Raw genomic sequence first — 16,431 nt, 5'->3', positions numbered from 1 at the left:
TAAACATGGTAGACTCCTTATGATTGGTCAGTCGTGTTGACGCCATTCTCGTTCAGGACCCTTACCGTTATGCCAGAATTCGAACCCACGGCCCACGAGCCCATGACTGTGACCGTGGAACGCTAACCGCTGGACCACCAGGATACTAAAAGCATTCCTAGACTCTGTTATATTTCACACAAACCCTGTTCAACGAGCTTATGGCGCCGTGAACCTCATGGGACTACCCGTGTCACGTAGGTGGTCAGAGTAATTTTACCAAATCCGGCTTCGAAACATTTATATATATATATATATATATATATATATATATATATATATATATATATATATATATATATATATATATATATATATATATATATATATATATATATATATATATATATATATATATATATATATATATATATATATATATATATATATATATGCTGAGTTTTGTTAGCTGTAATTACATCTTCAGGTGTGAGTACAGTCTGTACTCACACCTGAAAAGTGCTTTTAAGGTACACTAACTACAGTGATTTACTTGCATATATATATATATATATATATATATATATATATATATATATATATATATATATATATATATATATATATATATATATATATATATATATATATATATGTTGTCAATGCATCAGATATATCAATCAAAGGTCTATTTTTACAATAATTATTTGTAAGTTCTGGGTTGTGTGGTTGTTTGGTGAGAGGTACAAGCCACCTTCCGGTGTGTAGTCGTTACTCAATAGTTCAAGGCTAAAATTCTCTCTCTCTCTCTCTCTCTCTCTCTCTCTCATACGCATTTAGAGGTGCTGATACGTTTTTCGGATTGCATTTCCTGGTTATATTACCATTAACGGAAAAATTATACTTACAAAAACAACGAAATCAGTATAAACACATCAATTCTAATAAAAAAAATATCAAAAACAAGAACAAGAAGAAAGACAAGATCTACTGTGTAACAACAATTTACCCAAGACTTAGTGTACCTCGTGGTGTGAGACTGTAACGTGTTTCCTGTGAGCTTAAGAAATAATTATATATCTTTTTATCTATAGTCATTTCGAGGTAAAGGAAGTGAGGTTGAGAAATAATGAATGAAGGAAATAGATAGATATATAATGGAATAGAGAGAGAGAGAGAACACACACACACTACTACTGCTATTACACACACGCACACAATATTAGATAAAATTGGAACACAGACAGACAGACAGACAGACAAAATGTAAACCAGGAAAAATGGAGAGAACAGGCAGACACTGAAAAATAGACAGGATGAAAAAAATAGACAGAGGCAAAATTTATAGACAAGAGTGATAGTTGAACACACAGACAGATTGTAAATAAATAATAATAATAATAATAATAATAATAATAATAATAATAATTATCGAATTATTGAAAAAGTTTGCAGCCCGAAGGCTGAAAATATACATTGGACATAAATGACTTATTACATACATTGACATTGGTGGTTTAACAAAAGCCTTCATCAGAGAAAGGTAAAGGAACATACAGTGAACATGCAGATTAATGTTTACAGTGGAGGTCACGTAGATCTTGCGCGCTGAGGTGTTGAACAGCAGACACGTAGTGTAGTAACTCCTTCACAGATGGTGTTATGAGGGTCATCACGTGGTGTAGTAGTTCCCTCACAGGTGGTGTTATGAGGGGCTTGACGCGGTGTAGTAACTCCCTCACAGATGGTGTTATGAGGGGCATCACGTGGTATAGTAATTCCCTCACAGATGGTGTTATGGGGGGCTTGTCATGGTGTAGTAATTCCTTCACAGATGGTGTTATGAGGGGCTTGACGCGGTGTAGTAACTCCCTCACAGATGGTGTTATGAGGGGCATCACGTGGTATAGTAATTCCTTCACAGATGGTGTTATGAGGAACCTCACATGATGCTGTAGCAACTCATTCACTACTTGGTGTCGTAACATCATGGGGACACCACGTGGTCAGGTGTTACAGGTGGTCCCAGGCCTCCCTATCGTGGACGGGTTAACACATAGCTGGTGTTGAGTCTCAGGGGCAGTTATCATTGGGTACCTTGGACCTCACTGTGTGAAGGTTAGCTTGGGTACGACTCAGCTGTTAAGAACATGTCGAGAGTTACTACCACTCTCTATCATCCATGAATCTATCTAGCCTCCTTTTAAAACTTTCCAGCGTTCCAGCACTTACTACAAAGTTGCTAAGCTTGTTCCACTCGTCCACCACCCTATTTGTGAACCAGTTTCTTCCTATCTCCCTCCTAAACCTAAACTTATCCAACTTGAATCCGTTGCTCCAGGTCTATCCTGCTCAGATATTATAAGAACTTTATCTATATCCTTTATTGATTCCTTTCATCCACTTAAATGCTTCTATCATATCTCCCCGCACTCTTCGTCTTTCTAGGAATGCAAGTTAAGTTTCTTTAACCTATCCTTGATATGGAAGGTTTCTAAGTCCCGGAATCATTTTTGTCATTCTTTGCTGCACCGACTCCAGTGAATTGATATCCATTCTATAATAAGGGCACCAGAACTGAACCGCATAATCGAGGTGCGGCCTGACTAGCGCAAGATATAGTTGCAATAAAACCTCTGCACTCTTATTACTTACACTTCTAGATATAAAACCTAATACTCTGTTACTGTTGAGTTGTTTTTCACTGACTTTAGCACTGTTCACCACTATTCAACACTAGTTCCACTCCTTTCCTAAATGAAATACTAACTTCTGGCGAGAACTTGTTGTTATTCCGGTGGGAAGGAGGGTTCAGGAGAGGGAGTTGGTATGGGCCAACATAACAGTTGACCTGGCTGCTGCCAGAGCAGCGCTAGGTACGTCTTGACCCTTCGGTGGTGAACTATGAAGATTTGTGTGTGTGTGTGTGTGTTTAGAAGGCAAAAAATGGACCCTAAACCATGAATGTTGCTTTTTACCAATGGAGTTCCTGAATAAGTCGACTCCAAACATAAAAAAAAAATATCAGGGCTCCAGGGCATCCTGGTGCTTGGTCCAGGAACCTCACTATAGCGATCCAGGTTGGAAGGGGAGAGGGGTACCTGTTGAAACCTCAGGGTGTCGTTTAGAAAAGTACATTGCCTCTATAGAGTTGTCCTTCCTGGGTGAGTCAATTGCGAGTGAGTAAATATGTGTCTATTGTGACTCTCAAATTTAATATTTTTTGATAATGTGTAATGCATTTTGCTCTCTCTCTCTCTCTCTCTCTCTCTCTCTCTCTCTCTCTCTCTCTCTCTCTCTCTCTCCCCTCTCTCTCTCTCTTGTGTAATAAAGGGGAGACACACGCCACTAGTCCCTAGTTAGATTAGGTTAGGTTAGGTTAGGTTAGGTTAGGTTAGGTTAGGTTAGGTTAGAATAATACACAATGCACAAATTCCTGGTTGTATGTCATCTGCATATCTGTCATGGGTTACAGTCACTTTGTTTGCATTCATGTATAATTCAGCTTAATCCTTGTAAGTGTAAGTTCCCATTTAGAGAAAAGTCTCAATTCCTATAAGACCTTTTTTGTATAAGTATGGTTAGAGGCGTAGCGCTTCGACTCGTCTAATGTTAATGAAAATTTTTTTTAGCAAGAGCCTTGGTAACTGGCAGCACATCCTGTACAAGTGTTGGGCTATCATACTACAGTAGAATGTTCCCGTGTGTGTGTGTGTTAATTTCTGTTGTTGTTGTCACCACCGGAAGTGTGTCACAGTGATTAGTGAGTGCAAGTTATCTCCCCCCTCCAGCACACCCTTATATCATGGTCTGCCCTGGTTTTACCAAATATATATCAATTATATTCAATAAATGGCAGTTTCTGGGTTTCCAACGGCCTCCTGATTTCAACAGTAAACATGATTGGCCCGACATGAACACTACCCAATAAACCAGAGATTGTAATTGGTTGAGGTTGAGCAATGAATGTCACCATTCTCCGCGAGGGGGCGGGGCAACTGATGAGTGTAAATGCGGTAGCCGAGAGGCCACCAATCTGAACGTGACTTTGACGCGGGACAAGATACTGAGTATACGTGTAGCCACTTGCCTGGGTCAGTCTTCATCCAGCGGGCACCAGAACCGGACGTCCACACAAGTAAGCCTCTACAGTTTGCGCTCACTTGATTGACCTTACGTTCGTTTGTCGTAGATGGAGTGGAACGCCAGGCACTGTTGATTGCTTTTGCTGGCACTATTGTTTTTTAATGGTAGGACTAAATCACATTTAGCTATACCATATGTCTGGATTTAGTTCAGCTGGTAGAATTTTATCCAATAAGAACCTCTAGTGGTATTTTGTCCAATGAGAATTTGACTGGTGGGTTTTTACCAATAGGAACCTGTCTAAAGGAATCAAGTCCGGTGAGAACTGTCTGGTGAACATTGAAACGTAAAATAAAAAACAATACTTACATTTGTTACAGAGAGAGAGAGAGAGACATTAGAGTACATTCAAGGTCTCTTCTTTCAGAGAGTCACACGACAACTACCAACACTGCCCATCACCGATTCATTGCTGTGTTGAGGATCTCCTTGCTGTTGATGCTGTGTTGCCTCTGGGCTGGTAAGTACTGCCTCTCTTACTGTTGTTGTTGATGTTGCTGGACCGCCAAGTGCAGCGTTATTTAGCAGCCGTCATGGTCAGGACAAGTACCCTTCCTGCCCAGTGTTTGTCTGTTTGTACAAGCGCCAAGGATACTAGAAGGTGTTAGTTGAGTACACGCTTGTAAGTATCATAGTTATTTTGGCTAGTAGGGTAAGTAACTTTCTGTGGTCTGCAAGCAACATAGTTATTATGGCTAGTAGGTAAGTAACTTTCTGTGGTCTGCAAAACCATAGTTATTATGGCTGGTAGGTAAATAACTTTCTGTGGTCTGCAAGCAGCATAATTATTGTGGCTAGTAGGTAAGTAGCTTTCTGTGGTCTGCAAGCAACATAGTTATTGTGGCTAGAAGGTAAGTAATTTGTTTTCTGTACTTTAAACCTTACTTTGAGACATCTTAGTGGACTCTCAATGCTATTCTGATTCCTTTCTATAGTACCTTAGGTCAATCAGTCAAGTCAGTCAGTCAATCAGTTAGATACTTTATCAAATCACCAAATAAGGAGAGGGAGAGATGGGAGGTGGGTAGGGTGTGTGTGTGTGTCTTGTGGAAAATGAAAGTAATGAATGAACATCTCTTGAAAGTGATCGTTCTGGGGGGGGAGGGGATCTGTCGTGAATAACATCAACAGTCAAAGGAGGGAAGGAAGTGAACGCCAAAAATTTCGTGAATAAAAGCTGTCTGAAAGGATTATAGGAAATGTTAAACCCTTGTGCAAAAATAAGTCGCATATGTTCATCGTCATTTGTCAGGAGATTGCACAAAACAAAAAGATATGTGCACAGAGAATCGTTGTATAGAAAATTTACTCTTTTCAAAAACGTGAAGTAAGGCACTGTATTTATGTGTAAAATGAATCCTATACATAAGCAGTCACATATAAAATGATTCGTATACAGAAAGAATCCAACTTAAAATAGTCATACTTCGGAATGATCGACATTAGTCTTTCTTTTCTTCTCCAAATGACGTCGAATTTATCTGTCTGTGTGTCCGTCGCCATTGTCACGTCTTACAACACACCTGTAGAGGGATAATTTAACCTTACGCGTCAATACAATGTTAATCCATATGTTCTTGTTTGTGTTAATCTGCGTGTTGTTTATGTTGGCTCGTGTGCGTGTTGTTTATGTTGGCTCGTGTGTGTGTGTTGTTTATGTTGGCTCGTGTGCGTGTTGTTTATGTTGGCTCGTGTGCGTGTTGTTTATGTTGGCTCGTGTGCGTGTTGTTTATGTTGGCTCGTGTGCGTGTTGTTTATGTTGGCTCGTGTGCGTGTTGTTTATGTTGTCTCGTGTGCGTGTTGTTTATGTTGGCTCGTGTGCGTGTTGTTTTTATGTTGGCTCGTGTGCGTGTTGTTTATGTTGGCTCGTGTGCGTGTTGTTTATGTTGGCTCGTGTGCGTGTTGTTTATGCTAATCTACAGGGTCGCCGAAAAGTAGTGCCATGATTTCAAATACAGTAGTTATGTATTAAAATCAGGGTATTCCTTATCGATCACCCTGTATATACCTTAATATGTGTAATTAAATTCTGTCAAGAGTAATATAGTGTACAAACTATGAGTCTCATATGAATATTCAGTTATATATATGTATATATATATATATATATATATATATATATATATATATATATATATATATATATATATATATATATGCTGATAACCACAAGGAAAGAAGAAAAACCAGGTGAGAAGGGCGGGTCACCTTACCATCTGACCTGACCACCAACCGTTGTGTGCTATTTAAAGATTAATATTGGAAGAACAAATACTTATAATGTATGCAGCCTTAACAACATCAACCTAGAGAAGTCGACTTGTGAAAGAGACCTAGGGGTACTTGTAAGCCCGGACCTACGGCCTAGAAAACAGTGCGTTAATGTTCGAAATAAGGCAAACAGAGTATTGGCTTTTATATCTAGAAGTGTAAGTAACAAGAGTGCAGAGGTCTTATTGCAACTATATCTTGCGCTAGTCAGGCCGCACCTCGATTATGCGGTTCAGTTCTGGTGCCCTATTATAGAATGGATATAAATTCACTAAGTCGGTGCAGCGAAGAATGACAAAATGATTCCGGGACTTAGAAACCTTCTATATCAGGATAGGTTAAAGAAACTTAACTTGCATTCCCTAGAAAGACGAAGAGTGCGGGGAGATATGATAGAAGTATTTAAGTGGGTGAAAAGGAATCAATAAAGGATATAGATAGAGTTCTTATAATATCCGAGCAGGATAGGACTCGAGCAACGGATTCAAGTTGGATAAGTTTAGGTTTAGGAGGGAGATAGGAAGAAACTGGTTCACAAATAGGGTGGTGGACGAGTGGAACAAGCTTAGCAACTTTGTAGTAAGTGCGGGAACTCTGGAAAGTTTCAAAAGGAGGCTAGATAGATTCATGGATGATAGAGAGTGGTAGTAACTCTCGACAGGAGCTGCCATGCACAGGCCAACCGGCCTATTGCAGACTCCTTATGTTCTTATGTTCTTATGTTCCTCTGAATATATACACCTTGTTTTGTACTTTTCCTTAGTCTGTACTCACCCCTGAAGATGTGAATTACACGAAAGCGCTTGAGAACTTCGTGTTTTCTTCTTTCCTTGTGGTTATCAGCATATACCTAGATCACGCGCAACTACAGTGATTTACTTGCATATAAATATTTATATATATATATATATATATATATATATATATATATATATATATATATATATATATATATATATATATATATATATATATATATATATATATATATATATATCTCATGTAGATCCACAATGAAAACGTGGATAAGATAAATCTTGAGGGAAACAACGGAGCACCTTAGTTGTCATTATTCGAGACATCTTCATAAGATGTCTTGAATAAAGACGAAACTAAGGTGCTCCGTTGTTTCCCTTTTCCCTGTTTTTCAAATATATATATATATATATATATATATATATATATATATATATATATATATATATATATATATATATATATATATATACAGTATATATATATATATAATTTTTTTTTTGTGGTGGGGGAGGAGTGAGGGGTTGACGGGTCGTGGCAGCAGTTAGTTCTTGTGAGGTGAAGATGTCATACTTAAGCCTGGTAGTCTTAATAGACTGAGGTGTTAACAGAGTGGTGACTGGTGACGTGGGTCCTGGTAATTAGATAGTGAGAATGATCGTGTAATAGATAGATTTTACTTATCTATCTATTCATCTAACAATATTTTTTTCATGGGGAAAAGTCTATAAGAGAAGAAATGTAAATAAAGACTAAGTTTCAAAAACATAATTTTCCTACAATGAAGCTTCCGCCATTACTGCCTTTGAACTGTAGTATGACCCCGTTAGTTTGTGTATCTCGGTGCTGAACCATTATTTCTGCTGAATATTTTCCGGCAACGGCAGTCAAGAGATTTGGAAACACTATGGTTCTGTTAAAAAGATCCAACTTTGGCAGAGTTGACTTCTGAATTATTAGTAACTTGCTGCATACGTCGACCATTTCGACAAACCAATATCATTCTTTGCAGGACTGCTGTTATCACCAATATTAAGAGCAGTATGTAGTTAACCCTTCTGTCATGCCTCTACATCAAATGAGACCTTTATTTACAAAGTAAAAGAAAACGATCAGATATAAATGGCAACCTAAACCATACTAAGACAGTCACTAACATTAAGTTTTTATTATTATTATTTATCTCTAACAACAACTTGTCAGCTTACTAGCAGCTCGGACGGTCGATCTGTTCTCTATTACGACCTTTATTTTTGCTCATGACATTTGAAAGACGAAGTGTAATCACTGTAACATCATTTATTCCCATCATCTTCGTCATAGTTGTATGTCACACCTACTAGCTCTTACTGGCAGAGCCTTGACTTTCATGAGTTTCTGGTTCAAGCTTTTTGGCACAATATAATCTGGCCTGAGACGTTTATCAAATTCCAGAGTTATTACTGTAGGTGTTTGTCTCCCAGGGCGCCCCCTGTAGAAGCACAACAAAGATCAACCCTTTCATGAAATCCATAGATATCGCTTTCCTCACCAGTGTCATCGACACCTACGATGGCGACAGTGGAATCGATTGTGTCAGAAAGGACGGCATCAGCAGAGACGACCTTCACTGTCCTAGAGGAGACGACCGCCACTGTCCTAGAGGAGACGACCGCCACTGTCCTAGAGGAGACGACCGCCACTGTCCTAGAGGAGACGACATCCTCAGAACCCTCGACATCATTTACCCAAATGGGGTCCACAGACGCCCAGACGACCACGTCACCACACGAGACATCATTCTCATCACTGTCATCAATATTCTCGATAACAGAATCACCGTCAACAGCAGGTTAATTTTCCTCAAACAATAAACAAGGTGGTTCTCTGCACTCTCTATAGCAGCTATCATCACCAGGTTCATAATGGTTGCTATTATTGCCTTTTTTTTTTAACTTAGCTCGTATGTCTTAAGCTCATCTGCCAACTACAACATACTTCATAATAAGGGTGACTCCATCCATCTTTGTGTAACTGAGGGTGTGGCCAGAGCCTCCCGTGTTATGTCAGGACGGCTGCAGTAATCGTTAGTGGTGTGAACAGACGGTATTACTTCCACTCCTGGACGATCATTTTAGGATTTCTAATAATAATATTTTATTCCCGATGCCACAAATAGTTTTTTTGTGGGAGGGGGGGGGGTCATTGTTTGAGGGGAATGATGAGGGAAGGTGATGGGGGATGATACGATCGTGTTCAGTAATAGAAAGCTATCCATGGAGCAGAGTTGTGTTACAAGACCTTCTTCTATTCTCTTTATTACCACTGCAACATAGAATTCCTTCTCATACTATTCTGGTACTTAATACCTCGTTGCCACATTCTGAAACGAGCTCGAGAGTCACCGCCACGACAAAGGATGAAGGTTTGTTGACATGACATTGTTGAAGCCATAGGAATCTTTTAGGTGCCCTTCAGCATGTATCTTGCAGATCAGCGACAGGTAAGTAGTGTGATTTGTCTCCCTGTTAATGTCTCAAGGTCAGATTACCTAATATTTCGATCCTTACTCTCAGAAACTGTCGACTTAAAAAGTGTCAAACTATTCACAAAATTTCATGTGATTACAGATTTACTTAACAGTATATCTCTCTCTCTCTGTGTGTGGTTCTGTTCTTGTTTAAATTCCTTTTAGATTAGTTTATGAATTATTATAATGACAATTTTATTTGAATTTGTAAAATTTCAAATGTTTAGATACATTTTAGATTAATTTTTCAATAACTTCATATAAGGAAAAGAACAACACGGGAAACAATGTGTTTTGAAATTATCATTTCAAGGAATCAGTAATGACCCGACATATATTTTTGAGGCTATATGTGAAGGACCTTAAACCAAGAGTCATGTCACTTGTATACCTTTCCTGTGACGCTTAAAACAAATATTCACTCAGGTGCACTGTTGAGGTGTCACCATAGCTGTTTAATGGTTGATAAGATAATGGTGAGTTTTTGTTCCATAGACACGACTACATTTAATGTAACGCAATTCATATTTGTAGTTCAGGAGGTGGTGCTCAACTGCGGCTAATTTGATGCTCACCACACACACACACACTCGCGAATTTTCTACTATACTAGTTATTTTATCAGTCCCAAGTCAGGCAACGTGTCCTGAGTCTGACCAGATCCACTGCGGGACGACCGACCGATGCACCAGGATCAGGTACATCTGTGATGGCGACAATGACTGTGGCGACAACAGCGACGAGGCCAGCTCTCTGTGTGCGGTAGGTGGTGGCCGTGGTGACAAACAGGGCCGAGAAATGCCAGAACACACATAGATGGACACACAGACAGTTAATTACTTCCCGTAGTAAACTTTTAGATCGATCTATAAGACAGTGTTTTAGAATTTTACGATTCATATATAATTAAACAGCACACTGGGGCTGTTACAGGAGACAGAGGAAATGATATTGATAGAAAGTGGGAACAGACAGAAAATGGAAGTTGAAAGAAAACGAGTATAGGGAGAACTCACATATTAAGACTGAAAGTTATGTCTTGGTAGTGTTAGTAGTTTGTAGTGGTAGTAGTGGTGGTGATTGTGGTAGTGGTGATAGTGATAGTGGTTGTGGCAGTAGTAATGGTAATATTGGTGGTGGTTGTGGCAGCGGTAGTGGTAATATTGGTGGTGGCTGTGGCAGTAGTAGTGGTAATATTGGTGGTGGTTGTGGTAGTGACATTCTTGATCTTTCAGGCTTGGAGGAACAGTAACTGTGAACGTAACAGTGCCAGCTGTACGAGGAACGGCCGCACTGACTGTGTCACCATCAGTCACTACTGTACCCTCAGCAACCCGCCTTGTGAGGGCACCGTGAACCCCCTCCTCTGTCAGGTAGGTTCTCTCTCTCTCTCTTTCTCAATAACTTACGTGCAACTTAAGTTACTTTATTTATAGCAATATTGAAGGCATTCCATTACGTCATTCTGTATTGAATTTTTTAAGTTCAATGGAATTTTAGTGGTAGCTTTTTCAGGTGTGTGTGTGTGTTTGTTTAATTGTGTGGACGTATAAATTAACTGTGAGGACCTATATATATGTTTGCCTGTAAATATGTTTGTGTCAATAGGGGCGTGGTCGTCTCTCTCTCTATATGTATGCATGTGTCAGTACGTGTACCAATATATACTGTATATATACACCATAAAAACACTTGCTGAACTCCTGTGTTTGTCTAGATGCTGAGTGACGGGAAGATCCAGCCCCTACACACCATCCAGCTCGTCACCACCACCCTGGAGCCTACAGGTGAGTCATGATAGTTTGTTTACTCCCTCCCCCACACACGAGGTCATGTCGCGTAGATGTAAAGATTAAACTATTATGATGATTCACGTGTTACCGATGTTCACGCCAAACTTAGAGACATTGGTTCAATTCTCTCAAAGTGCCGTGTAGATTCTGTAGTACCATCACCTGTTGTCATTACTAAACGGGAAATTAAATAAAGTAAAAAGGGGTGATGCACCTACAGTCGAAATAGAAGATACATAACAAATAAACAAGATGGTCGAGACAAGAGAGGCAGAAGGGTTTTAGTTAGTAGAGTATTTAGGTCAGTATGTATAAAGGAATTGTAGATTATCTTGATATTAAAAATAACAGAGGAATATTTTTTTTTCAGAGCCGACAACTACAGAGCCGTCCATACACGTGAGGAACGAGAATTGGTCTGACGAGTTCTTGCTCAAACTTAACAACACCATCCGTCACCCAGACTGCCCCTGGTTGTACACCAAAGTCGGCAACCAATGTTTATCTATTTTCTTTATCGGTTCCGTAAGTTTCACCTTATTACCATATGTTATTACTAAGTCTTTATTCGCTTAATGTAAACGTCTTACATTTACTGCCACAGACTTAGTTTAATAGTTTGATGTTCCTCCGGTAGATGACTTGGATGGAGGCCAGGACCTTCTGCCAGACCATTGGGGGAGAACTGTTGTCTATCAACAGTAACCTTAACAGCTTCTCCACAGTTCTGCAGCATCTTAGTCAACATCGTCAGTACCTGTTTCATTTTTACTTTTGCCTTGAATACATAGGCTATTAAATACTGTATATAATCTTAAATATATGTTATATAAAGAAACTGAGCCAGTGTATTTCAACAGAGGTGGCCGCGGACTTCTGGATAGGTGGACGCTACGTTAACGAGACTATGGGCTGGACCTGGATCGACACCTCCGCCATGCCTCTTGGGTCTCCCTACTGGGCTGTCAGGTGAGCTTTATAACTATGGCATAGGAATAGGCCTGAAGACAGTATTGTAGATTTACCCCAGCATCCAATTTCTTGTATCTGTTTTCCTCGAGGTGTTTTTATTAGTGTCCCATATACAATAACAGAATTCCACTTGACTTTTGCTGGTACGGACTACTAAGCGGTGTCATACGAGCCTAAACTCAAATACTATTGATTTTATTAGTACTTAAATCCAACATAATTCTGAGGTCGTTTGTTTTACTTCATCGGGGCAGCAGAGTCGGTGTAGTAGTGGGAACTATCTTGTTCCCATGTTCGTAAATCCTCAGTTTTTTAGCCAACATATAGTTACAAAACATTTTAGCCGCGAAAGCCATCTCAAGTATTACCAGGGATGTATTTAACATAGTTGTAAACAAACAATGTGAACAATATAATGGAGAAATAACCCATCCTCCACCCTCCTGCAGACACCAGGAGACATGCACCCAGCGCACCATTACCCACAGCATTCTCAACTCCACTACAAAGGCCAACGACGGGAAGTGTTACAACTACATGCAGGCCCCCACCACGCCTCCAGTGGGTCACTGTGCTTCCCTTTCCTACGAACACTACCACTACATAACTGACGAGAACTGTTTCTCCAAGAGGAGCCCCCTGTGTCTCCTACCCGGGGAACATCCTAAGCAAGCTTTGTAGAGCCTCATACACCTGTCTTGGGCCATCTTAAGCAGGTTTTGTGGGACATATGTTCCTACCCGATTACCACTCCAAAAATTGAAAGCCACCTATAGTTCTGCTGGTTCTTCCCTGTTGTTTTGATTATTTTAAGGCCTCTAAATCAGTGCTTTGGTAGGTAAAGAAGGAAAGTCTCGATTTAGAGTCAGCTGGTAAAGGAGCCACTCTGAGATCATGTGGTGCAGGACGGAGTGGAAGACTTTAAGAAGCGAGTGGAAAGGTGGTGGTCCTGCAGACATAAGCATAATGTTGCTCTTTTGTTCATTTGTCTTTAGTGTGATGTTTCCTTATTTAACTTGGCCAGTGTTTATTTCATGCTGAACAATGGTACCACCATTGTTTACTTTAGAGCTGTCTGTTTATGCTGAACATGAATGCCAACGTTGTTTATTTATTGCTGAACAGGAGTACCAACATTGGTAATCTTCATTCCAACAGGTGTACCAACATTGCTTATCTTGACCATAGGCAAAAGTAGCGATAGTTTACGATAGTCTGATCTTTCTTACTGTTATTGTAAAACTGAGTATCAACCAGTTCATGACGTGTTCACTCAGGACTAGGGAGTGTTTAAGGTTAGATAAAGTCAAGTACCAGCATCTTTTATTTTGGGCTCAACAGGAAAAACAATAATATTAAAGATTTTAGCAGGGGTACCAACACGAATTATTAAGGCTTAGCAGGGGTACCAACACAAATTATTAAGGCTTAGCAGGGGTACCAACACGAATTATTAATGCTTAGCAGGGGTACCAACACGAATTATTAAGGCTTAGCAGGGGTACCAACACGAATTATTAAGGCTTAGCAGGGGTACCAACACAAATTATTAAGGTTTAGCAGGGTACCAACACAAATTATTAAGGTTTAGCTGGGGTACCAACACGAATTATTAAGGTTTAGCAGTGGTGCCAATACGAATTATAAGGTTTAGCAGTGGTACCAACATTAGTTATAAGGTTTAACAGGGGTGCCAACACGAATTATTAAGGTTTAGCAGTGGAACCAACAAGAATTATTAAATTTTAGCAGGGGTACCAACACGAATGTTTAAAGTTTAGTAGTGTTGCCAACATTAATAATTAAGATTTAACAGGGGTGCCAACATTAATTAAAATTCAGAGTAGCAACACTGATAATCGAAGGTTTAGTAACTCACAGGTGTAACAACATTGGTAATTTAATCATAGTTTTAACAGGAGTACCAACATTGTCATTATCTGAACAGTATTACCAATAAAATCATCATTCACCCCAACTCCTAAAAACTCCATATTTTTATATTTAGTTTTTTTTGTTAATTCTGTTATTTTTTTATGTAAAAAGAAATTCACTGCTGTTGTTTCATCTTACTGTAAAAAATAAGTTGCCAATTAATAAAATAAGGGAATTTTTTCTTCTCACTCTGGTATCACTGACGTATGTAAACATCAATTTGATCCTGTGGTAAGAAATGATGTTAAGTTTTCAAGTTGAAAACAAAGTCTTTTATGTTCGCCATATGCTACTTAATTCTCTCTCTCTCTCTCTCTCTCTCTCTCTCTCTCTCTCTCTCGTCAAAGGTAGAAGTTCTTACTTAATGTTTTACTTATAAGCGTCAACAGGTCATAAAAACAATTCGATAAGTATTTCTCTTTTTTTAATTCTAAGCACACTTAATACATCATTGACCAATTATATTTCTCATTGGACTTAAATGAACCTTTTTTTACCTGTTTCTTATTCTAAGTACACTTAAATCATTAAAACCATACATATGTACACTTTAAAGTCATCATTGCCATATACAAGCTTAAGTACTCTTAGATGACACACTGTTGCACATTTACAATTATCCACACACTTAAATAAGTCACTTATCAATCCTATACAAGCATACACTTATAATTTTCTCTCAATACCACTTATAGTTTCCAGTACACTTATATCACCCACTAACACTTAAAAAACTCTATTACTTGCAATTGTCATATAAACGATTACTTAGATTTACAATTAATTATTAGTGGAGCAACGCACTAATAAAAAATTTCTATATAATTAACAGTATATATTTATCACAAGAAATTGAATACTGAAGATGGAGAGAGAGAGAGAGAGCGTTAAAGATAAAAAGAAAGAGAGAAAAAAGGTGAGAGAGAGAGAGTAACAGAAACGAGGATATGAAGGTTTTTATAATTGTCATCATCATTATCATCGTCATTATCACCATCACCATTATCATTATTAATATATACAAAGAAAACAGGCGTTATTGAGAATCATCTATCTATCTATCTATCTATCTATCTATCTATCTATGAGATGAAGCATGAGATACAGAGACTTCAAATGCAAAAAAAATAATAATAATAAAAAATAAATAAATAAATATAATCTATCAAGCCCAAGCGCGATGTCAATAAAGTCTTCTCTTTGGGGAGTGGGGGGTGGAGGGGACACGCGACCATTTGAACTGATTTGTACTTAAGAGTCATCTTGGGAAAAAATGTAATGCAAACTAAAAATAATTGCCTCACCACTAACCGAACCTAACTAATCTAACTAACTAATCTATTCAGGTTATCCTAACTAACCTATCCTGCTAACCAATTCAGATTAACCTAACTGACCTACTCTGCTAACCTATTCAGAATAACCTAACTCACCTACCCTGCTAACCTATTCAGATTAACCTAACTGACCTACTCTGCTAACCTATTCAGATTAACCTAACTCACCTACCCTACTTACCTATTCAAATTAACCTAACCTACCTTGTTAACCTATTTAAATTAACCAAATTAACCTACCCTGCTAACATATTCAGATTAACCTAACTAACCTAACCTAGCCTAACCTACCCTGCTAACCTAACCTTATCTATGTTATCTTCACGTAACTAAAACTAAATTAAGTAAGGTTTGCTTACTTAACATATAAAAAAGACTGTCTGAACTGAAGTTAAGCTTTACCATTAATACCCTTGAAATTATATACATATGCTTCATTTAATTAAAGCTAACAAGGCGTTCCAACGGGTAAATTGGTCGTTAAGGGGGGTAATTATGTATTCTACGGTCATTGTTTTGTTGTGGTTTCTTCCTTCACTGTGTTGGAGGAGGTCACGTAGTTACCTGATGTTTACCTATGTGTGTGACAGCCTGGTGAAGAACATGTGTTGTGGTGTGACAGCCTGGTGAGGAACATGTGTTGTGGTGTGACAGCCTGGTGAGGAACATGTGTTGTGGTGTGACAGCCTGGTGAGGAACATGTGTTGTGGTGTGTGACAGCCTGGTGAAGAAC

The 16,431-nt window shown here is 38.7% G+C and overlaps 1 protein-coding gene and 1 long non-coding RNA gene across 2 annotated transcripts; one reads left to right on the top strand and one right to left on the bottom strand.

Annotated features, from left to right (window-relative positions):
• Window positions 1-4,526: 4,526 nt before the first annotated feature.
• On the top strand, window positions 4,527-14,547 carry LOC121854130. Its single transcript, XM_042348524.1, has 9 exons — window positions 4,527-4,585; window positions 8,687-8,983; window positions 10,287-10,423; window positions 10,897-11,034; window positions 11,379-11,448; window positions 11,825-11,979; window positions 12,092-12,203; window positions 12,315-12,423; window positions 12,876-14,547. Exons 1-9 carry the CDS (start codon window positions 4,564-4,566, stop codon window positions 13,105-13,107), a joined length of 1,272 nt encoding a protein of 423 aa, XP_042204458.1. The 5' UTR covers window positions 4,527-4,563; the 3' UTR covers window positions 13,108-14,547.
• Window positions 14,548-14,768: 221 nt separating this feature from the next.
• On the bottom strand, window positions 14,769-16,401 carry LOC121854131. The gene is made up of 2 exons (XR_006086484.1): window positions 15,967-16,401; window positions 14,769-15,898 (listed from the first exon to the last, which is right to left on the bottom strand). It is a non-coding gene; the product is annotated as an uncharacterized LOC121854131 (long non-coding RNA).
• Between the last annotated feature and the right edge of the window lie 30 nt (window positions 16,402-16,431).

This window comes from Homarus americanus, unplaced genomic scaffold (assembly GCF_018991925.1).
Source record: "Homarus americanus isolate GMGI-L3 unplaced genomic scaffold, GMGI_Hamer_2.0 scaffold8661, whole genome shotgun sequence".
Lineage (NCBI taxonomy): Eukaryota > Metazoa > Arthropoda > Malacostraca > Decapoda > Nephropidae > Homarus > Homarus americanus.
This window is presented reverse-complemented; position numbering and strand designations above follow the sequence as displayed.

Coding starts and splice junctions, on each gene's coding strand:
- LOC121854130 (XM_042348524.1), top strand. CDS start 4,564: ATGCTGTGTTGCCTCTGGGCTG. Junction 11,449..11,824: donor CACCACCCTGGAGCCTACAG/GTGAGTCATGAT, acceptor TTTTTTTTTCAG/AGCCGACAACTACAGAGCCG. Junction 11,980..12,091: donor CTATTTTCTTTATCGGTTCC/GTAAGTTTCACC, acceptor TTCCTCCGGTAG/ATGACTTGGATGGAGGCCAG.